This window comes from Rhinatrema bivittatum, chromosome 9 (genome assembly GCF_901001135.1).
Source record: "Rhinatrema bivittatum chromosome 9, aRhiBiv1.1, whole genome shotgun sequence".
NCBI lineage: Eukaryota > Metazoa > Chordata > Amphibia > Gymnophiona > Rhinatrematidae > Rhinatrema > Rhinatrema bivittatum.
Window position 1 is genome coordinate 25,674,148 of NC_042623.1, and position 24,369 is coordinate 25,698,516.

The 24,369-nt window shown below is 42.5% G+C and overlaps 1 protein-coding gene across 6 annotated transcripts in view; it reads right to left on the bottom strand.

Moving 5' to 3' along the window:
- Positions 1–16,469, bottom strand: part of STRIP2 (striatin interacting protein 2) — a 216,229-nt gene extending 199,760 nt beyond the window's left edge. For 2 of the 6 annotated variants that reach the window (XM_029615800.1, XM_029615797.1), the window contains exons 1-2: positions 16,338–16,469; positions 4,197–4,265 (exon numbers count right to left, since the gene is read on the bottom strand). In XM_029615800.1, the coding sequence (XP_029471660.1) occupies positions 4,197–4,260 (64 nt within the window). In that variant the 5' untranslated portion in view covers positions 4,261–4,265; positions 16,338–16,469. Of the gene's footprint in view, positions 1–4,196; positions 4,266–16,337 lie in introns of those variants that run through there. The other 4 variants (XM_029615803.1, XM_029615801.1, XM_029615799.1 and 1 more) reach the window with 3 other exon arrangements.
- Positions 16,470–24,369: the final 7,900 nt, after the last annotated feature.

Below are 24,369 nucleotides of genomic sequence, written 5' to 3' on the forward strand. Positions count from 1 at the left end.
TTTCGTGCTAATGCACTCAGCTGAGACACCGCTTGCCCCGGCTCACCTCAGTGTGGGCTTGTGTTTCTACCTTAAGAGCCTAAGATAAGCCATACTGGGTCAGATCAAGAGGCCATCAAGCCCAGTATCCTTTTTTCAAAAGTGGCCAATCCCAAGTTACAAGTATCCAAACATCAGATAGATCTCAAGCTACTATTGCTTATTAATTACCGTAATAGCAGTTTATGGATTTTTCCTCTAGGAACTTATCCAAACCTTTTTTAAGCCCAGTTACACTAACTACTGTAACCACATCCTCTGGCAATGAATTCCAGAGCTTAACTATGTGCTGAGTGATAAAGAATTTTCTTAGATTTGTTTTAAATCAGCTACTTGCTAACTTCATTGAGTGCCTCCTGGTCCTTCTATTATCTGAGAGAGTAAATAACAGATTTACATTAACCTGTTCATATCCTTTCATTATTTTATAGACTTCTATCATATTGCCCCTTCAGTCGTCTCTTATCCAAACTGAACAGCTCCAATCTCTTTAGCCTTTCCTCATAGGGCAGCCATTCCATGCCTCATATTTTGGTCGCCCTTCTCTGCACATTCACCAGTGCAGCTATATCCTTTTTAAGATGCGGTGACCAGAATTGCACACAGTATTCAAGATGCGGTCTCACCATGGAGTGATTCAGAGGCATTATGACATCCTCCGTTTTATTTGCCATTCCCTTCCTAATAATTCCTAACATTCTGTTTGCTTTTTTGATCACCACAATACACTGAGCTGACAATTTCAATGTATTATCCACTATGACGACTAGATCTCTTTCCTGGGTGGTAGCTCCTAATATGCAACCTAACATCGTGTAACTACAGCAAGGGTTACTTTTCCCTATATGAATCACTTTGCACTTGTCCACATTAAATTTCATCTGCAATTTGGAAGCCCAATCTTCCAGTCTCGCAAAATCCTCCTGCAATTTATCTCAATCCGCTTGAGATTTAACTACTCTAGTACACTACATAATTTTGTGTCATCCACAAATCTGATCACCTCACTAGTCGTACCCCTTTTCAGATCATTTATAAATATATTGAAAAGCACCAGTCCAAGTACAGGTCCCCGAGGCACTCCACTTTTTACTTTTTTCCACAGTGATAACTGACCATTTAATCCTACTCTCTGTTTCCTGTCTTTTAATCAGCTTGCAATCCACAAAAGGACATCACCTCCTATCCCATGACTTTTTAGTTTTCTTAGAAGCTTCTCATGCAGGACTTTGTTGAATGCCTCCCCAGGCAGAGTTTCATTTTGTGCTCTTTACCTCTGTTTTTCTGTGAAATGCAAGGGTATTTCTGTTCTGGCTCTTGCTGTGTGCCATGGCTGCTGTCCCTGGGACCCTGGCACCCTAGGCCACCACCTAGTGCTTCCATCGGCCCTGTCTCCACATGGCTCTCCTTGTATACTGCACTCTCTTCAGGATTACCAGGTGGCTTGAAGTCAGCAGGAATGGGTTGAGCCAGTCCTGACTTTGTCCCAGTGCATCCATGGTTTTGTAGTTCTAGTATCTCTCTCTCTTTTTTTTTTATAATGAAAGTAGGATTACAAGTCCTTTGATACTAAAGGGAACATTCGGCTTGGCTAAGCCTGTCCCCGATGATATGGGAATCATCTAGACACCAAATTCATTTCAGCCTGCATGTAGTCACAATGACACATCACCATCCTCCAGCCACGTCAGATATCATTACTCAAAGTTACACAAGGGAAGGGGAACTCAGGCTGCAAGATGAGTCATTCCTCGGTATTGCCCACACCTCTCTCTAGCAAGTCTGCAGAGCCCAGAGCCTGCAGATCCCCAGAGAGAACGAGATCATAGGCTATACTAGATAAGAGAGAACAGACAGCTGCGTGCATGTCTCTGAAGAATTTTAAAAGTGTGCTGGGATCCTCTGTGGGCAAAAAAAGATTTATCATGATTGAGGATCGGGTGTCCATTCTCCAGGGAACTGAAGCAGAAGATTCCCAAACGTGGCAGCTTCTTTAAAGTGCTGGGCAGCCTCTCTAGCTCCAGGAGTCACTGGACCCATGAGGGAAGACTTTCCTCCTTGTCAAAGCAACCTTTTTCTTCATGCCAGTGTCCTGTCAGATAGGAAGTCAGTATTGCACTGAAATGTGCAACTTTCAGGGCAGAGCTCTCTGCCTGAGGTGGGCAAGGGTACCAGAGGGAGTAGAAACGTAGCACTTAGAGTGCCAGACAGGGATTCTCCATCATTAACAAAAAGCAATTTAAATGAATAGTGTCCTGTTAACTTATCACAAATTACTTGATAGTGTAGAATTAGTTAACTGAATATCCCCAGCTAGCACTGGCATATAAGAGAGTAAAAGTCTTCAGAATAAATAAGCTGTGCCAGAGAGGTTTTATTCCATAGCAGGAGGCGGCTAGTACTATTAAAACCAAAGTAAGAAAGGGAAAACAAGTTTGAATTTAAATAGAGAGCAATTGAAACTGAAGAGAATCCAGTCAGAAACAAGTTATGACCTGGGCGGAAGAGTCTGAGGTTAGGAGCTGCAGCCAATCTGAAGTCAAGGATTAACACATGGAATACAATGGTAACCCTCACAACAGGAAAGCTACACATTCCTGCATTCTGACTAGACATGAAGATCCAACTTGTGAGAGAATTTGTCATTTTACCAACCCCACTCACTGCTTTCAGTTTATTTACTCCTGGCAGGTCACTTGAAGCACAAAGCTGTGAACCTGAGGACCCTGACTCAGTTTTCAGTAATCACCACTGTGTGACCTGGAGCAAATCCCCTAATCTTCCTGTTCAGATCAGATTGCAAGTTCTAAGGTAGATTCATTGTTCTGGATACAATATGGTGTTCACTAATGGTGCTATACTAATATTATTTATTTAAAGAAAAAAAATGTATTACCCACATCATCTGAACTTATTTTCTTATTTCAGATTGTAATTTATTTTATATTTATATTCCGCTTTGCAGCACTTCAAAAGTGGATTACATTCAGGTTCTGTAGCTATTTCCCTAACCCCAGAGGGCTTATAATCTAACTGGCTAATTTTAAAAAGAACACGTGTGTACCCATAAACACATATATCGGCACGTGAGCAGAGGTACACTGCAATTTTATAATCATGCGCACACATATCATTTAAAATACCTCACCACGCGTAATCTTAAGAGAAAACCAGTTTTTTAATGTCCATCCGAGAGAGAGCGCACTGTAGGAGAGACAATACGACACTATATATATCTGCCACTGTAAGAGGAGCACTTTCAACTCAGGGTGGGTTTGGGGAGGGGGGGGTGAGATGTTACATTGGTGCACTACAGACCCTTGAACCCTGGAGCCATGGAGGAGGGAATGAAGGACTTGAACAGGTAAATGTAAATCGGTTATTTACTCTCTCAAACAATAGAAGGACTAGGGGGCATGTCATGAAATTAGTAAGTGGCTCATTTAAAACAAATCAGAGAAAAGTCTTGCACATTCAACACATAATTAAGCTCTGAAATTCATTGCCAGGGGATGTAGTTATGACCGTTAGTATAACTGGGTTTAAAAAGGTTTGTATAAGGTTCTTATGATTCAAACCCTCTCTGAGCTGAAAGTGCCCCTCTTATAGTGGTAGATATATATAGTGTCATATTGTCTCTCCTACAATGTGCTCTCTCCCCCCCCCCCCCCGAGAATATGTGTTAGTTCAGCAGTCTTGAAAATCCCTAAAACATGAGATCTCCAGACATGCTCCCCATCAGGACTAGCAGTAACGTTACGTGATTAATACACTAATGTGCGCTATGGTCAGCTTTTCTAAAATTCAGAATCGTTACGTCGGCCGGCCACAGTACCCGTGACCAGCCTTCCTCCCCCATTTCTTTTGAGGATCTGGACCTCCACCCCCTCCAAGCTAAGTCCACTATCTCTTTCATGCCCCTTGAAACTCTGGACCTCTCTTCCAGCTCCCCACCACTACCAGCTGTCACCCAGCTTTCCGCCCGCTCCCTGAAGTTTAATTGTTGGGGGCACTAGAATTGTTACCAATGGTCCATATATATTAAGCAGTTTTCCCACAGATACAATATGGGAAAAACCCTTTGGTACATCTGGCCCTTTAAATAGTTGTCAGTTTGGATCAGGTATAATTCCACTAAAGTGCAAGATTTTAGTTACCTGATAACTCTGCAGGGAGGCTGTCAATATCTCCATATTCAAACTCCAGACTGGAGCAGTCCATTGACCCTTAAAATGTGGAAGTGAGATGTTAATAAAACTCTCCAAAACAATAGTAAAATACTCATAAGAACTTTTACTTAAAATTGAACAGTCCAAAAGTTTAAATTTAATTAGATATCTATATAGTAAGATTAGGAAAAGTTAACATTTTTGTATTTTTAGCCTCATTTACCATAACAGTTTCCTAGCTACTACTAGAACAATAATGGCCAACAAAACCAAAGAATTTTATTAAAGCATGCTTATGTAGTGGAACGTGAAAAAGATTTTGACATTTTCTTTATGATGACTAGTTATATATCTTCTGGTGTATATGTTATCTACACCTCAAAAGGGGCATTTCACTGCTGTTCAGCACCATGCTCTGGACAGCTCCTATGAGGACAGATTTATGGACAGACATTTTATTTTTATTTATTTATGCTTTTTATATACCGTTGTTCCAGAGGTAGATCACAACGGTTTACATATATAGTACATATTATAGCCGTGAGAAGGTGCAAACGGCATAGTGACTGGCTCGGAGTTCCAGTAGATTGATTTGGTAGTTCTGCTCTGCCAGCGACCACAGCTCTTGAGTCTTTAGATGCAGAACATGGGCCCCCTACCCTGTCATGGAGGCATCTGTAGTCAGCTTGATCTAGTGAGGCGGAAGTCGAAAGGGGGCACCTGAGTGTAGAATTTCCGGACTTAACCACCAGTCAAAATCTCTAGTCATGGAGCGGATTACCATTCTTCTTTGTGACATCAGTTGAGAATGTTGGGACCACTGGGACTTCAAGCCCCATTGGAGACGACGCATGTGGAGGCGGGTATGAGGTATCACATATGTGGCTGCCGCCATGTGATCCAGGAGTGTTAGGACATGGTGCACAGTGGGTTGCTTTAAAACACTGAATGATCTGGCCAGGGTTTGAAATGTGCTGATTCTGTCTTCCAGGAGGAAGACTTTGCAAAGTGGTATGTTGATGAGCATCCCTATAAACTTAGTGTTTGAGAAGGGTCAAGGTGAGATTGTGCGTAGTTGATCAGGAAGCCTAGGTCTTCCAAACAAGATAGAACCCAGATTTGATGGGTGCGAATCAAATCCTGGCTCGGGGCTACTAGGAGCCAATCGTCGAGATAGGAGAGCATAAATATCTTCTCTTTTCGAAGGTGGGCTACAGCTACTGCGAGACATTTGGTGAAAACCCTGGGCGCTGATGAGAGGCTGAAATGTAGCACTTGATATTGATAGTGTTTCTTTTGAACTTGGAAGCACAGGTGGTGCTAGGAAGAGGGGTGCATAGGAATGTGAGCATAAGCATCTTTGAGATCCAGTGAGCACATCCAGTCCAAGAGCTTCAGGTAGGGCAAGATGTTCTTGAGAGAAGTCACCTTGACTTTTTCCCAGATGATGAACCTATTCAGCGCTCTGAGATCCAGAATGGGGTGCGGCCCCCCACTCCCACTCTTCTTGGGTATGAGGAAGTATTAAAATCTCAGGGACCGCTGGGATCAGGCAACTTCTCGTATCGCTTTTTGGCTCAGGAGGAATTCGGCTTCCCAAAAAAGGAGGAGAGTATCGGTCTCCCGAAAAGGAGAATTCAAATGTGGTAACATGGGAAGAGTTCTGAAATTGAGATGATAGCCATTCTGGATGATGCTGAGGACCCAACGGTCAGACGTGATCTGATCCCATACTGATGCGAATGAAGTAAGGTACCCGCCTACTGCTTGTGGTAGCTGTGGCTGCGGATGGATTAAAACAATGGTTGGTTTTTAGGAACAGCATTTGGGGCTGGTTTGGGAGTGCACTGTGTCCAGAGTCTACCCCGTTGTGGTTGTGTTTGGGGTGGTTGAGACCTCTGGTTGGCATAAGATGGAGGATGGTATGGTGGGTATGGTTTGTAAGAGCACTGGTGATAGAAGGGTCTCTTGTAGGAGGAGTAATAGCGCTTCGAGGTAGGCTGACCTTGGGAATGAGGTAAGGGAGGATACTGCCACACTCTGTTACTTAAGTTGCAATACCGTCTCGCAAAGTTTGTCAAACAAGTTATCCCCTTTGCAGGGGATATTGGCAAACTTGTCATGAACATCCTCGCGGATCACACTTGCCCTCAGCCACGCAATGCGACATGCTGCTATAGCGACTGCTAAGGTCCGGACCGATAGATTGAAGCCTTCATAGACGGTGCGCAAGAGGTGATGCAGGCCCTCTTCTATAATCGGCCACCATCTGCTTGTGCTGGTCCGACCCTCATGGTTGATCTTCTTCAGACTTCAGATATTGGAGTCACTCATACAAATACTGGGTAATATAGAATAGGTGCTGTTACACCTTAGCGTTCACAACATGGAACCCTGGAATACTTTCCTGCCAAAATCGTACAGGTATTGATTGTCCTTGCCTGATGGATATTGGAATACAGTCGTGTTTTCCTGGCCTTCTTCATAGCAGATTCCACAACAATCAAGACATGCGGAAGTTGCACGGCGGCGAAGTGGGGAGACTTGTGCATATGAAATTTTAGTTCCGTTTTCCTGGATATGGTGGGTGTGGAGAAAGGAGTCTCCCAGGCTTTGTCCATGGCAGCGTCCAATACCAAATGAGATGGAAGAGTCATAGGCTCTGCCAGGATGTCAAAAATCTTAAGGAGGTCATGCACTTTGGTTCGTGGGTCAGGTACTTTATTGGTTTCCAGATTTAGTATGGAGCCTACCTTCTCTATAAATCTGGAGTAAGATAGGTCCTCAGGTGGAGATGTTGGCTCCAGTGAGTCACCCTGAGGGTCTGAAGGAATTCCCGTGGATGAGCTGGGTGATGGTGGAGAGGTGCCATGCGGTTCCCTAGTGCACGGGCTTCCATGCGGATTCAGTTCTCTAAATATGGGTTCAAGATCCGAGTGCGGAGGAAAGGGAGGTGTTGAATGATCCGAGCCAACAGCAGAAAGGCTTGAAGGTGAGCCTGGTTGTTGTGCAAGGATGACCAAGTCGAAAAAGGTTTGAAGAAGCCTAGTGATCTGAGTCAACATTTGTGAAGTCACTCCTTGGAGCTCGTTAGAAGGCTTAGTCGTCCTTCTCTTTTTTGAAGGTGGGGAGGCTCCTGTGAGGTGACCGTGAGATGACTGCCTGGAGGTAGAGGTCCTTTTTTCTGATTGTCGTGTCCAGTCACCATCTCTGGAAGTGGAGTGGTGTGAAAGATGATGGATGTCCCTTTCTCACTCGCCAGAATATTCCAGGTCTGATGATAAGATTGGTAGCGGCGGGAAGTCCATTTGCTCAGGACTCCGTAGGGCCAGGTATCGTTTAGACTCTGAGGACCGGTGTTAACATGGCGGGTTTTCCATTTTGCTTTGCCATGCTTCTCAATGGGGTGCATCATGTGTGTCGGTGGGTTACCTGATGCAGCACATGGCATCGGCGGGACATTGGAGTCCTGTGCCGAATGTGTCAGATGGGATCTTGCGTCGGCCGATGTCCAATGCATTGGGTCTCTGTCCCAATGCAGCACGTCTCCATGCACCAATGGTGGACGCTTCAATGCCAACAAGGCATCCGGGGTCCAGGCTGAGCCCAAAGTTGGCTCTTGATGAGGCCATTTGGAAGGGGGCTCTCCAGCCTTTGCTGCTAGAAGTTCCTGCCAAGATCCACCAGGGGGGATCTCCCAGAAAGCATGGCTAATTCAGCCTGCTTATCTGTGGAAAATATTAGTTTATTAAGTTTCAGTTTTTTGTTCTATTTATAGATAATGATGCTAGACTGCACTTTGGGACTGCTGACCTCACCACAACCTAAACAGAAATTACTATGAAAGTCTATGATCAGCCTGTGATAGGTCAGTTTAGAATTCCCCAATGTCTATAAAACAAGAAATTCCATGCAGAATTAATGAAGCCTACTTTCTGGGATATATGTGTGTGTCCACTGGTACACATGAAATTTTAGAGCAAATAGGCCACCAAACATAAAAGTTATTAAGGGGACACCACCCACACAAAGTATTGTTCCCATAGACACAAATGTGGGAAACATGTTAGCACATCTGGCTTAAATGCATGAATGTAATGACAATATAGCCTATAAAACTTAAATGAAAATAGAATAAAAATGAAAGAATATATTTAATTTGGTATCTGAGATATTTCCTATTTTCATGTTCACCTTCCAAGCAGCAGTATGTTCTGGTGATACAGCCACATAATTTGCTAAACTTGCTTTCCCAGCCCCTTAAAGACTGTCTGTATTTCTTTTCTCTGAATATTTAACCTAGCTTTCCTACAGAGAAGTTGGCCTTATAAAATCATGTCTGTATGTTTGTCTGTCTGCCCGCACCAGTAACTTTTAAATCATTCATCCAATTTTATTCAAATTTCTGTCTGACAGCAGAGTACCCACTGACTCCCCAGTTCACACTTTTCATTTGCCTTTCATGCCCCTGACACTTATAGACAGATGCAATATAGTGCGCTCAGTCGAGTGCACGGCTTTACACGCGCTTGGACTCACGTTTTAGATGTTTATTTATTTATTTATTTATTTTTATTTAATAACTTTTATATACCGACGAACGTTGGGAACATCTCGTCGGTTTACATAAAACAGAACTTAGCAACAGGCTTTACAATTATTGCATAATTAAATAAGGAACATTCAGAACATACAAACAACAGATTAGATTAAATAAGTAAAATTATCAAAGTGGGATACGTGAAAGAGGTTATCTAAACGGGGGGGGGTGGGGAGATTCTGATATATGGGAGGGTATCCACATTTAAGGAGGTATATATACACGTGATTGGGAACAAAAATTTATATACAAATTTTTTATATACAATATGTAGTCCTGATAAAATTCACTTTATGGGAGGTATGGGGGAAGAGGAAGTTTAAAGTAGAGGGAGGTGATAAGAAGGAAGAGGAAAATAGGAGGGGGGAGAGGTTAGGAGTTGGAGGGGGTGGGGGTGGGGTGAGAGTGGTTGTGTGAGTATTAGGGGTAGGAGTAATTGAAGAGCCAGGTTAGGTGACCCAGGTCTGCGGGGGGGGGGTGAGAGTAAATGTGTGAATATTATGTGTAGGAGTGTTTGAAGAACCAGGTCTTCAGGTTTTGCCTGAATATTTTTGGGCAAGTTTCTTGGCGGAGGGAGGTGGGTAGCTTATTCCAAAGAAGCGGGCCTGCTAGGGATAGGGCCCTTTCGTTTGTGGTGCGGAGTTTAGTAAGTTTAGGTGAGGGGGTGTGTAATGTAGCTAGATATTGTTTTCTAGTAGGTCTATTGCTGTTGTGAAATGAGAAGTGTTCTTTGTACCAGTGCATGTTCTGGTTGTGAAGAGATTTGTGTATTAGGGTGAGGGCTTTGAAGGCAATTCTAGATGCTACGGGTAACCAATGTAGATGTTTGAGAACCGGAGTTATGTGATCATTTTTGTGGGTGTTGGTGAGTATCCGGGCGGCTGCATTCTGGAGGAGTTGTAAAGGCTGTATGGTGTTTTTAGGCAGGCCTAATAACAAGGAGTTGCAGTAATCTATTTTCGTTAATATGAGGGCTTGTAATATGGTACGGAAGTCATTGAGATGTAGGAGAGGTTTGAGTCTTTTTAGGGTGTGCAGTTTGTAGAAGCAGTCTTTGAGGGTATTATTGATGAATTTCTTGCAGTTGAGGTGACAGTCAATGGATACGCCGAGGCTCCGAACATGGGTGGGAAAGGTGAGGTTAGTGGTAGGAACATTGTTGTGTGTGACAGTGGGGGTCATAAAGAGGGTGGGGGTGATATTGGGGGGTGATATGTGGATAAGTTCCGTTTTAGTAGCGTTGAGGGCGAGAAAGTTGTTGGATAAGGGGCTGCTAATTTCAGAGAGGGCGGATTTCCAAATTTCCATAGCTTTGTGTATTGAGTCTTTAATAGGAATAAGTATCTGCACATCATCGGCATATATGAAGTGCGGAAGGTCAAGTTTAGCAAGGAGATAGCAGAGGGGGAGGAGATATATATTGAAAAGCGTAGAGGATAGAGATGAGCCTTGCGGTACTCCTTGAGCGAGGTTGTGTGGCTTGGAGGTGGAGTTTCCCATTTGTACGCTAAATTGCCTATCAGCTAGGTATGAGTGGAACCATTGTAGGGCCAGGTCTGAGATGCCAATGCTGCTAAGACGTTTTAAAAGGATTTGATGTTTAATGGTGTCGAATGCAGCGGAGATGTCTAGGAGAATGAGGATGTGTGAGAGACCTTTGTCAAGCCCTTTCAAGATTTGGTCAGAGAGTGAAATGAGTAAGGTCTCTGTGCTATGGTGTTTGCGAAAGCCAAACTGTGAGGGGGAAAGGATGTTGTTTTCATCTAAGTAGTCTGATAGCTGTTTATTTATGGCTTTCTCAAGGACTTTTGTGATTAGAGGCAGGTTGGAGATAGGTCGGAAATTGGTGAGATCAGAGGGGTCGAGGGAGGGCTTTTTCAGTATGGGTTTAACAATGGCATGCTTAAGGTTTTTTGGGATACTGCCAAGTTCAATGGACTTGTTTATGATGTTTGATATGGGTTTGGCGATGATCCCGGGGATGGAGAGGAGATGTTTTGTAGGAATGGTGTCTGTAGGGTGTGTAGAGGGTCTGATTTTTTTAAGGATGGATTCGATTTCTAGGGATGAGGTGGTGTCAAATGATGAGAGATTAGAAGTAGATTGGGGTTGTGTTGTATCGTTGTATGTTTGCTTGAGGGGGAAACGTGACATGATGTTGCTGATTTTATTATGGAAGAATAAGGCAAGTTCTTCACATTTTGTCTGGTTGTTTATGTCTGGTATGGATGGTGTGCAAGGTTTAGTTAAGTTGTTTACTAGTTGGAATAGGGCTCTAGGGTTGAATTGTAGGTGGTGTATGCGTTGTGAGTGGAAGTCTCTTTTGGTTTTATCAATAGCTACTCGGTAGGAGTGCATGTAGGATTTGAATTTATTTAGTTGGGTGGTAGAGGGGTCTTTGAGCCATGCTCTTTCGAGCTTTTTTAGATTTGATTTCATGTTTTTTAGTTCTGGCGTATACCAGGGTTGTTTGTGTCTTTGGGACATGTCAATTGTGCGTTCCTGTATGGGGCAGATCTTGTTGGCTATCGTGTTGGTGATGTGGTTCCATGAAGTGAGTGCCGAGTCAACATCTGTTAAGTCAAGCGAATTGATATCGTTAGACATGGCTGCTATTAATTCTTCTTGTTTGCAGTTACGTCTAAAGTGTATGACTTTTTTACCTTGGGAGGGATGATGTGTTTTAATTACAGAGCATGTTACGTCGATGCGATAGTGGTCGGACCAGGGGATGGGTGTGCATGAGGGTGTGTTGGTATGGATTTGTGAGTTGGTGAAGAAGAGATCGAGGGTGTGGCCTGCTTTGTGAGTGGAATGGGTGATGGTTTGTGTGAAACCAAGTGCATCTAATGCAGTTAGTAGGGAGTCACAGGCGGGTGATGTGGGGATGTTATCGACGTGGAGATTGAAGTCTCCAAGGATGATAGCAGGAACTTGTATGTTAATGTTTTTGGAGATGTATTCGATCAGGGGGGAGGGGTTAGTCTCGAGGAGACCTGGTGGGGCATACACTAGGCAGATTTGGAGGTTGTGAGAGTGAAAAAAGCTGATTTCTAGTCTAGGGGGTGCGGATATAGGTTTTCTGGTTAGTTTGAAACTCTTTTTGGCTGCTAGGAGGAGGCCGCCTTCTCGTTTCTTAAGTCGTGGTATGGAGAAAATGTCATATTTTTTGAGAGGGAGTTGGTTAAGTAGTGTTGTGTCTGTATCCTTTAGCCATGTTTCTGTGATGGCTAGGATGTCGGGGTTGTCGTCCAGGAGAATGTCATTGATGAGGGGGGTTTTTTTGATGATAGATTGCGCATTGATTAGGAGTATGGTGAATGTGGTGAGGCCTAGTATTTGGGTGAGTGGTGTGGCCATGATAGGGATGAGGTTTCTATGGTGTATTTCTTGTGTTTTGGTGTGAGGGGGTCTCGGTGGGGGTGGGGGGGGTAGTGTTTGATGGATGTAATGGGGTGGGTGTGCATGGCAGGTGGTGTGTTGAGTGTGAGGGGGTGGTTGGACAATTATAGAGAGGTTGGAGTGTGCTAGGGGTGGGGAAAGGGGTGGAGGAGTAGAGAGGAGCAGAGACGAGTGGAGAAGTAGAGAGGGAGCGTCTAGAAAGATAAGTGAACTCGTGTGATGTGTGTCCAAAGATGTGTGTCCAAAACCCCTCATGTAATTAAGGGGATTAGCGTGTCCAAACCAGTGCATAGCATCACATGTAAATTCATGTTGATGAGGCTATTAGCTATTACCCCCCAATGCAAAAAACTGTTGCACAGTCATGGCACCCATTTTAACGCTGCAAATTTAACACCTGCCCGGGAGCAGGCGCTAAAGCATATGGCGCTCAAGGGCTGATGAAAAAGACAAAAAAACTCCTGCTTTCTGTGATTCCTCCAATTAGTATCCTAATGATATTAAATAGGAGGAATCACAGAAAGCAGAATTATGCCCTCTCAAGGACTTAAAAAAAAAATCCTGCTTTCTGAGGTTCCTCATGGGGGGAAAATCACATAAAGCAGCATCACCAAGGTCTGGCCCAATTGGAACCCCTGCCAGCAGTGAGTGAGAGTGTCGGGCACTTGATATTAATTTATTCACTCCTTGTCGACTGGTCCATTCACTGTCACATCAGTGAAAGGGCCAATCCCCTTTCAGAAGACTGTCCTGAAAGGGGATTGGTCCTTTCACTGACAAGTGTCAGTGAAAAGGTCCAATCAGGAATAGACCTGCCAGTGGTGGGGAGGGAGCTCTGGCCAGGCTGTTCTAGATGCATAGCCACTTCTCCTGGGCGCTTGATGCAGCGCACCAGGGACGCACAAATTACCCATTGCACGTCAGCTCATTTGCTTATTCCATCAAGCACCCAGAACAGGTGGATGTGTGCACATTTTTTATGCACTGATATTGCATCAGCCTGTTAGAATTCCTGTTTCTTTTTGTTTCCTATAGGGAAACTGGCCACTTCAGTTTAATTGCAATTTCAGGGAGGTCAAAGCACATGATATCAACCATTTTGATATACTAACCAATGGCAGGATAGCTATGTGAACAAACAAGGAAACTAGGCATCATGGAATGTTGAGACGTAAATATTTTCATTTAGATATTTTCTTTTGCTGGACAGTCCCATTAAGGACTGTCATTCTTCTTTCTAAGTTACCACTTATCTGCACTATCCTTGTATTTCTCTCATCATCCTATTCAGCAAATATGAATTCACATTCCACAATGCAGGAGGAAAGGTATGGTTACAAACTGTACTGGCTACAATAGTAGCCTCTACTGGCTACCATTTTTTCACAGATCCTCATTTTTTCTATTAACTTTGAGAAATGTTGGGAGTGAAAAAAAGACTGACATTACTTATCAGAGACACACAAGATCACTGTGTCACACTCAGACATGACCAAAATGAAGAGAGTACATGGGCTGTCTGCTTGCTCCTTTGAGGTTTTTTGGGCAAAATATGTAGCACTTTTAAAGGGCCACAGTCACTTTAATCAAAAGTGTAACATTTTGCCTTTGCATTTTCAAAGAGAACCCAAAACTATTAACTATAATTAGCGAAATTCTCTAGTATACAGCAAATACTATTTCAGTGTGCTGTTTTTTGTACTCCCTCTCCTTCTTAGTTTGGAACTAATACATTGCTAATGTTATCTGCAGCCCTCTGGAAGTCAATTTCCAGAGTCACTGAGCTGATGGCTTCTGACACACAGAAGAGTGCAGAGACTAAAAATAAATATGACCGGTGGGGGAAGGGAAGTCCAGAGTGGTGCCTGCTGCCTGCACAAGAAGCAGCTCTCCCCCCCACCCTACTGCAAGAAGTTATTTTTGGCAGATGAACTGAGCCCCAAAGCTCAAGCAGGAAAGCCATTGCTACTTCACACTGAAGCTATGCTCATACAGAAATGAAAAACCTGTTGTTGACAGTGAAAGCGAGAGCTGATGGAGATGCACACATCTCAGAGAGTCAGTCCATCCTTCTCCCTTCACTTTAGCTCTGATGTTTTATCTCAAGCTGTAGTTCTTCTGCCTTTTCTTCCTAGAACTTATTCTATGTTCTCTTGTCTGCTTACTGACAGTTTTCTGCAAAGCTATGTGCAGGTGATGAACCACTTGCACTGGGGTTAACATTCCCGTGGAATAGAAGGGTAAAAGAATCCCAAGCAGTGCTTAAAATGCCTATTTTTTTGTTAGAAAATCACTCCTACTCTGTGCAGCACACTCTTAGCAACAGGTAGTAATCAATCTGACTGCCAAGAATTGCAGGACCACAGCAAAGACTTTTTTTCTAATATAAGGCAACATTTAAGGCACTTCTTGATGCCCCCCTCTTAATGCAATGCTTGCTGTTGTAATATAGCTGAGGAAGTGCAATATATATCTATAATTTACAAGATTTGCTTGGTATGCAGTGGAACTTGTCCCAGTAAATTTCAAGGCAGAGAAAACTAAGTAAGTGTTTCCATCTAACGTGTTTTAGTGGACCAAAACTCCTGCTACATAAAAATTCATCCATGTTTTTGGCAAGTTCTGGTACAATGTAAGAATATCACTGTCCAGATGTACGGCATAAGGACATTATGTGAGCACTTCTAGAAAACCAAATGTGGGAAAGGGGACACATATAATAAGGAACACTAGCAATAGGGCTGTAACTATATGACCTTACCATAAAGCAGCTACATATTTAATATGAGGAGGAGTTTTATAAAAAATATATTTTATTTCATGCTTTACTACTCTAGGCACTCAAATTTTAAAATACACAAACTACAATTAAAATATATAAAAATTCCATATTAAAACCTATGTCAAATAAAACATAAGAAACATTCAGAATTTTAAAGAGATAATAAACACATAAAACCCACTTTTCTCTTACTAATGCATTCATAATTTACAAAAAGGCAAGACATAATATATAACAAATCCAAAACAAACTATCCAGGGACAGGTGGATGGAGATCTATGTTGATTGTGCTGATCGGTCTTCTCATTATTATGTAATGTCGTAAACTGCCTTAATTGCTTGCAGAAGATGGCCTATAAATATCTCTAAATAAACTAACTAAAAAATATCAAATATAAAAAGTTTCCCATCTCAACCATAACAGGAAGCCTGGTCCTAAATAAATAAAATGAACGTAAAAGGTACATATACTAGTAAATTCTACTTTAAAAGGGGGTTCATGGGGATGTTCCCCAGAGCCTGCAGTGGACGGGAGATCACGATGGCCAATCAAGGAATCTGATTGGCTGAACGTCACCTGGCCCTTTATAAAGTGAATGAAACTAAAGCGTAACATACGCAGCACTGTACAGATAAACATAAGAGACGGCCCCTGTCGGTGCTTTTGCAACGGCAAGCGTTATTATAATATAAACCCATCGCTTTGTCTAAGTTGTTCCCTCTGTTTCACAGTCTTATATACATTACAAAAGGATTCACACTTACACCATGACAAAGGTACAAATGACACATCCGGGGCTCCTGGAATGGTTTTCTCACGTTTCTGACACTGATTAGCGGGGGGGAAATGACAGTATCGGCACCAGTTTGACACAGTAAATAGCGTACACGTATCACCATAATTGATTGATATTTATTTATTTATTTATTTAAAGGCTTTTATATACCGGAGTTCATGCACTTGTGCATACCACTTCGGTTTACACGGAACAAGGAACAGAAAATTACATCAAACAGATTGAACAATTAAACAAATATACAATTACATCCAACAATTGGGTATAAATAACATGGCTAACTTAGTAGGATCTTAGAGTTTGAGGTAAAGGAGAGAAATAGTACCAAGTGGTAACAGAACAATGTTAATGGCTAAATAATAAATATAAATAGTAAATACAAAATATATTATGGGATTATCTGACCCTGAGCGGGAATAACAGAAATAAGGTGACAGAGATGAGTGGGACAGATGGTTGCGGCCGTTTGAGGAGTGTGTAACGGTCATACAGGGCAGGGGAAAGAATTTAAAGTTCATTGAGAATAAAGTTCCAAAAATAAAGCTCACCTGGGATTACCTTCCCTGGCTCTCGGACCCTGAGAAAATGTCCCTTCCACTCGTCGCCGATCTGTCGAGTACTTCAGTCCCGGTCACCTGGCTCCCATCACCGCGCAGACTGTACGCCCAAAAACACCGCCATCCCCCCCACCCTACCCCAGCACTGCTACTGGTCGGGGCGCCTGTCACTCAGCCGCGAGACGGCTGCTGCCGGCTGCGGATTGGCTGTTGGAGCTGCGAGGAAAAAGGCGGGAGGTAGAGAGAGGTTCCAGCAGCCGCGACTGTTAGTAGCAGAGGCGGAAGAGACCGTGGGGTGTGAGGAAAACGTTTGTTTGTTTTATTAAGAAGCGAAAAGTTAGAAAGGAAATAACGCTAAAAGAACATTAATTTACGTTTGCTGCTCATACTGAACAGGTTCCATTCTCCACCCCCCCCCCCCCTTACTCTCTGGTTTGAAAAGTGACACTAATACGGCATCTTTATGGACTAAAATATTTTCCCTCTGAGATGAAATGGGAAAAACGTTTCTGTGCATTTAGCTGCCGGGTTTGTTAACCGTGATTTCTTACGCAGAGTGTTGTGGGGGATGGATTTACGAAGCCAACCTGCCTAAATGCTGAGGCTGTGGAAATGATCTATATAGGGTGCAACGTTAAGCCATCAGTTTCACGTGAGCGATGCAGAAGTTATAAAAGTCGCCCACTTTTTAACACATACCAGACAATGAGATTTTAGACATAATGAAGCAATGGAATTTTGTAGCGCTCTAAACTAGAGTGTAAAAAGCTTAATAAATCTGGCGCAAAGGATCATCGTGAATGATCTGATCATAATGAAATTTCACATAAAACAGCATCATGTTGTAGCACTGTTTCCTAACCCTCTCCTGGACGCACACCTAAACAATCGCGTTTTCAGGATATCCATAACAAATATGCATGAATTAGATTTGTAGGCACCAGCCACCCTACTCATTCCCTAAATCAGAGAACAAGAACCTCCTTGAGCTACCAGCGATTAAGGTGGCAAGGTTGGGAATAATCCGAGAAAGAGCCTTTGCGATGGCTGCCCCAGTTCCATGGAATTCTTTGCCTGAACAATTTTGTATGATCACATGTGGCAAAACCTTTAAGAATTCTTAAAAAAAAAAAGTTTAATTCTATTAGGTTTGTTCATTTTCTATTTTTTTAAATGTGTATTTTATTGTAATCTGCAGACGAAGGATGTATGCAAAATATAAGAACTTTTAAATAAATATACAGTGACTATAAATATGTCACAAAAAGTTAGGAAAGGAATTAGGATTCCAAAAGTACAAGCTAAAGATAACTAACATGGTAAGTGAGGTGACAAAAACAAAAGGTTTTTCAGATATGTCCATGACAGGAGGAAGAAAAGAAGAAATGTGTGGAAGATGATGAAAAAAAACAAATGCTAAATGCATAATTTCCTAGTGTGTAGACAAATGGACTCAGGACCAGTAAGTTTACGGTCCTCTTCCAGCAAGCAAGTCACTCTGCAAGAGAGGTGTGCAGCCATGAGAAAACCTGGAGTGGAGCAGCCAAGCTACTGCAACACCAGAATGCAGCATTCTGAGAGCATGACTGAAAAATGTTGGCAAGCATTGTTGCAGAGAGTCCTGGAACAGCAGAGGACGCTACAGGAGACACACCAGCTTGCCTTAGTTCAAGGGAAAAAGAACCTGGAAGCAAACCAGTCTCTTGTTGATTCCTCTTTAGAGAAGAGCTTATGTGGCCGGGGAGCTACCACAGAGAACTCAGTGGAGAACCAGCAGCTGAGTGGCAATACAGGGGGGGCAGGATGAAGCCCCTAAGGGTTCCCAAACACTACCATGAGTCCATAAACAGCTCATGTGAGAAGCCCAAAGGAGGAGGCTATGAAGAACCCTGAGAGAGGGGTCACAGGAGCCCCAAGGAGAGCAATACAGACTGCTCAGGAGGAAGCAGTAGCGAGAAGTTGGAAGTTGGTGCTACAGGCAGTCCGGATGAAAACCCTGTAGAGTGTCCAAAGATTACCAGAAGCCCCAAAACACCTCCCATGAGAAACCCAGAGAGAGAAAGCATGGAAAGGCAAGCAAGAGATGCCAAGGAGAGCTCAGAGGGTGATGCCATGGAGACCCCAGTGAGTGAAGCTGTGGAGGAGTCAGTGACCAGCATGGGTGGCTGGCCAGAGTATACAGAGGAGGAAACCATGAAGAGTCCAGAGGGAGGCACTGTGGAAACTCCAGCAACTGAGAATACAGAGGATTCAGCACTGGTAGTTCCCCGGTCAGTCCATGATGCTCCATCTGAGTGGAATTCAAACCCAGAGCCAGCAAAGGACTTAATTAAGGGACTGGGGATGTGCACTGCATGAACAGCACACTGGTGGTGGTCGTGATGTGATCAAGGATAACCCTAAGAGAAGGGTACTAGAAGGTCTTGGACTCTCCTGGATGGGATCCAGGAGGGAGTAGGGACGCTTGGCACGACTGCCCAAGCTGAGGGGAAGAGTATGTAAGGCAGTGCCCCCTAGTGTTCCCCTGTTTACTTGTGCAGGACCAGGCTAGATGCCTGGTCCACCTTAAATCTACTAAGGAGGAGGAAGTGACGTCATTGGGCTTGATGGCTGCCTGAGCCGCGAGCTCAGTCGCTAATTTTTTCAGAAAGCAGAAACAGGAGCCAGAATGAAGCCAAAACTTCGCCGAAAACACATAAACAAGTGTAGGAACGTACCCAGGCTGATCGAGCAAATGGCGGTCAAGCGAAAAACAGTGGACTTTAACTGTTTTTCGTATCGGAAGACGGGAGAGCATGGGGCAGACGCTGACGTCCAGGCCGCAAGTGGAGATCCCCCAGAGGATGGTGCCGAAATGACGGACATCTTTAATGTCAACTCTGAGGATGCTCCCACATGCTCGGAATTTTGGTCCTGGTTCTGCAGCCTGCAACAGGATTTAAAAAACTACAAAATGGAACTGCAGGAAATGATGGGTGAATTCCATGAAGAATTAGTCACACTAGAACACAGGGTGGACAAAATTGACACCCGTGTGGATACACAAGCAGAGGCCAGCAAGCAACTGTCTGAGTTATGTTCAGATTTGCAAGAAGAAAATATGACCATACATGCCAAACTGGTGGATTTGAAAAATAGGGCCAGGAGAGGAAACCTGTGCTTTAGAGGATTTCTTGAATCCAAAGAAAATACTGACTACATGGACACAATCTGTAGATTCTGTGCTTTCCTGCTTGATTCAGTCACAGAACATGGAGCAGCCCCACAGATAGCGATAAAATTGGATAGAGCCCTAAGGGCCATGCAAATGCCAGGTAATGGCAACCAAGGGACATTAGTCTGCTTCCATGAATATAACACAAAAGAGCAAGTAGTGAAAGCCACAAGAAAACAAATGAGATGGTCATGGGAAAACCAGGAGATATCAATCTATGCAGACCTATCCGAAGTCACTCTTCAAAACAGGTAAGATTTGAAGGAGGTAACAGCTTTTTTGAGAAAAGAAAACAAAGTATAGGTGGCTGCATCCTATTGGCCTTATTTATACATGGGATGGCGAGACAGCTCATATTTTCAACATAACTGATGTTATAAGAGTTTTGAAGGATCGAGGTTTCATAACGACCTCAGCACCAGATGTGGGGACAAAGAAATTTACGACCAAGGATCAGCATCCACGATGGCAACGGGCAGGCACTAGGAACAGCCGGCTTAAGAGAAGTTCCATCCCAAACAAGCACCAGGTGGACAAGACATGAGACTTGACCTAGGTTATGTATACACTCCAGTTGGGAAATACCTTCAGAGCAAGAACCTAGTTTGATGCCGACGAGACCTAAGGACTGGGTATGGTTTGTGTAACATTGATCAGTTAATGCTTTTAGTATGCTGCAACATATAAGAGGTGTTTTCGGCAGCAAGTTTTATATTATAATCTCCTGTTCAGTTAAAATGTTTGAGTAATAGCTGGAGCCGTTTAGCCCATGATGTTTACTTCTTCCATGAGAAGGGGAGATATGGATCTGCACGGAGGTTACGGCAGATCAGGGGAGGGGTTTGGGGGAAGGGGGTTGGGGAATTTACTAGATGGGGTAAACTGCACAGGCTATTTAGCCACACACAGTAGTGGAGCTCAAGATTCTAATAATGGACAACTCCTAATGAATGTTCTCTTTTATGAATTTTAAAGTGTTAAATAAATTAACCTTATCAACTCTTCACATAGGAACAAATACCATCAGTATTAGTGCAAATGGAATTTAATCCATCGCCTCTCGCCACGCAATGGGCCCCAGGCAAATTCAGCATTTATTCAAGCACTTGGTATATAATCATTTGGTATTGTTCCTTTATTTATTCCAAAACAATTTCTTGATTCTTATCCACTAAAAAATGTTTTATATTTTATTTTCAAAAATCATTTTATCCCAAAAATGATTTATCCCAAAAAATGATTGATCAAAGTGACTGTTGAAAATGATTGACAACATCAAGTTCCGGGGAGGAATGGTAAAAACAAGTGGGCAGGAAGTGGAGGAGACAAACACTAAGAAGGAACATTGCATTGAATAAAGCTGTTTTGAAAATGATTGACAGCATCAAGTTCCGGGTATGATAGGTATAAAGAAGTGGACAGGAAGTGGAGGCGACAAGAAACGCCGAGGCGCCATTAATGCATGAAAAGGAATGGGCATTAATAACACTGTGAGTAAAGAACTTTGTTGAGTTGGAAGGAAAGTGTTACAAAAAATTGTTATGAGGGAATTTGCAAAAAATCTCTTTGGGAAGGTTGAATAAACATGCATCTGTGATGAGATTTATTTTAAAATATTTTTTTAACAATATGTTTTTGTATGTCCTAGGTCAAATTAACTGACTAGCGCTGGAAAGGCAGAAAAACAAAAATTGTTTTGAAACCGTGATTAAAACATACTAAGTATCCCCTGAGGAAGACTGGAAACAGTCGAAACATGGCCCATGTCGGGACAATTTGAGAAACAATACATCTACAGTGGGGCTAAGTATTGTTTCTCAAATTGTCCCGACATGGGCCATGTTTCGACTGTTTCCAGTCTTCCTCAGGGGATACTTAGTATGTTTTAATCACGGTTTCAAAACAATTTTTGTTTTTCTGCCTTTCCAGCGCTAGTCAGTTAATTTGACCTAGGACATACAAAAACATATTGTTAAAAAAATATTTTAAAATAAATCTCATCACAGATGCATGTTTATTCAACCTTCCCAAAGAGATTTTTTGCAAATTCCCTCATAACAAGGATAGTATTCCCTCATAGCAAGGATAGTATATAAGATTTTAGAAACATATAAATAAATGAGTTTTTGGGTTTTTGGGATAAAATGATTTTTGAAAATAAAATATAAAAAAAATTTTAGTGGATAAGAATCAAGAAATTGTTTTGGAATAAATAAAGGAACAATACCAAATGATTATATACCAAGTGCTTGAATAAATGCTGAATTTGCCTGGGGCCCATTGCGTGGCGAGAGGTGATGGATTAAATTCCATTTGCACTAATACTGATGGTATTTGTTCCTATGTGAAGAGTTGATAAGGTTAATTTATTTAACACTTTAAAATTCATAAAAGAGAACATAATATATCCTCCTTTTTTGTATTGAGTGAATTCGTAGGTGAGGATTTCTAGCTTCTGGTGATTGATTGATTGTCAACTCCTAATGAATGACATAAAAGGGAGCAGGGGATCAGAAAAAGGGCAGGCTTGCAGGAGAATGGTCTCGGCACTATACAGGATAAACTCTAAGGTAGTCCATCACTTGCGGAATAGGAATGGTGTGTATCAAAGGAGTGTTATGTGTAACACTGGGCAAGGCAGGGAGCAAGGGATGAGAGAAATGGATGGGAGGATGACCCCTTATTACTAGTAATGGCTATGTTTCGCATGATATCCCTTATTGTTAAGGGACTCAACTCCCCGTTTAAAAGACACGTATCTTTAGGGAATTGAGCAACCTCCTTGCGGATATCAGTTATGATGGTGAAACCGAATGACGGTATACAAAACACGATAAATATCATTTTTCTTCAAGAAACTCATCTCAAAAGTAGATATGAATCACTTATGAAGAACAATCATTATCTCCATCAGTTTTTCTCTCCCTGCGCAAAGGCAGCCAAATATACTGGGGTAGGTATCTTATTTTCACAACATCTAGTATTTGAAACTCGGAAGTGCATCAGGGATCCATTAGGAAGGTTTATTTTATTGCAAATTTTGGTAGATGGGAACAAATACACACTTGTAAATGTATTTGCACCAAATCAGGAACAAGGTCAGTTTCTAGTAAAGATACAAGTTCTAATGAGTCACTCTCATGGCAAATTAATCATTGGCAAGGATTTTAATCTAGTTAGAATACCCAACATAGATTCCTCACGGGGTTGTGTGGCTATACCTCCTTCCCATATACATAAATTGAAGGATCTAATGGAACACTGGCAATTAATGGATGTGTGGAGGACACACTTTCCTAAATCCAGGTCGTATACCTTCTATTCAGCTCCCCACCAAACACATTCTAGGATAGACTTTTTTCTAATTGATAAAGCGCTGTTTAATGAGGTTTCCAAACCGGATATAGACCCGGTAGCTTGGTCAGATCATGCAGCAGTTACATTAGATATCACCTTTGCCCAGTATGATAAAGGGATACAATTCTGGAGATTCAACAACTCGCTGTTAACGGATGACCAGTTTAATAAATCCTTTATCAGCCATATTCAGGAATATATAGAGGTAAATGATAGTGGAGAAGTCTCGCCACCTAATGTTTGGGATTCCCTTAAGGCGTACCTGAGGGGCCTATTAATCTCTAGAGCCACTTATGTCAAGAAACAGGACTCCATGGCAGCAGAAGCACTCAGTCAGGAGATCACCAAACTTTCCCAAGAGCATCAAACACAGGGGGCACAGCACACTTGGACCAAATTGACCAAGGCAAGAGAAGATCTAATGAGGCTGGAGTCAAATAAAATGGCATATATATTAAATTTAACAAAGCAAGATTACTTTGAGGGGGGTAACTAAGCAAGCCATAATTTAGCACGTAAATTAAAGAAATTGTCCTATCAAAATTCAATTGTCAAAATCAAAGATGAAGGGGAACATATCCTAACCAACAATACAGATATATGGCGTAGATTTTTAGCTTTTTACAGTAAATTATATGCCGCTGAGAATTTCATTCAGCCTGAAGCAATAAACAGATACCTCAATCAAATCCCACTCCTGTCACTCTCAGAGGAGGTACAACTAGTGCTGGACGAGGAGATCACTACTACAGAAATCCTAATTGCAATCAAAGCGTTAAAACTGGGAAAATCTCCTGGTCCAGATGGCCTCACGGCAAGGTTTTACAAGTGTTTTGCTCCTTTATAGTCACTTACTTACAGAAGGTGTTCAATTACCTAAGGAATGGAGGAGAGCTGGCGCATAATTCTAATGTAGCAGGTATAACCATGCTTTTAAAACCAGGGAGAGACCCCACAGCCTACGGATCATATTGTCCCATCTCGCTCTTAAATCTTGATCTTAAACTTTTGGCGAAAATATTAGCAGGCTGTATGAATAGATATATAACTAATCTAGTTCATCAAGATCAAGCAGGCTTCATGCCAGGCAGGTTAGCAGGGGACAACATTCGTAAATTAATAGACTTGATATGGTGGGCCAATAGGCAGTGGGCAGATGCTGTCTTTATCAGTGGACGTCGAAAAGGCTTTTGACATGGTTCATTCGCCCTTTCTTTTCGGGTTCTGCAGAAGATGAGATTTGGAGCAGCCTTTTGTAAGTGGATAACTATCTTATATACCAAACCCAAAGCATGTCTGAAAAATAATGGTGGATATTCGGATTACTTTATGGTAGGACAAGGTACTAGACAGGGGTGCCCCTTATCGCTATTATTTGCCCTATTTATCGAACCACTAGCCACTATTGTATGGAATGATACTGGGGTGTCCGGATTTACTTTCTCCCACCAT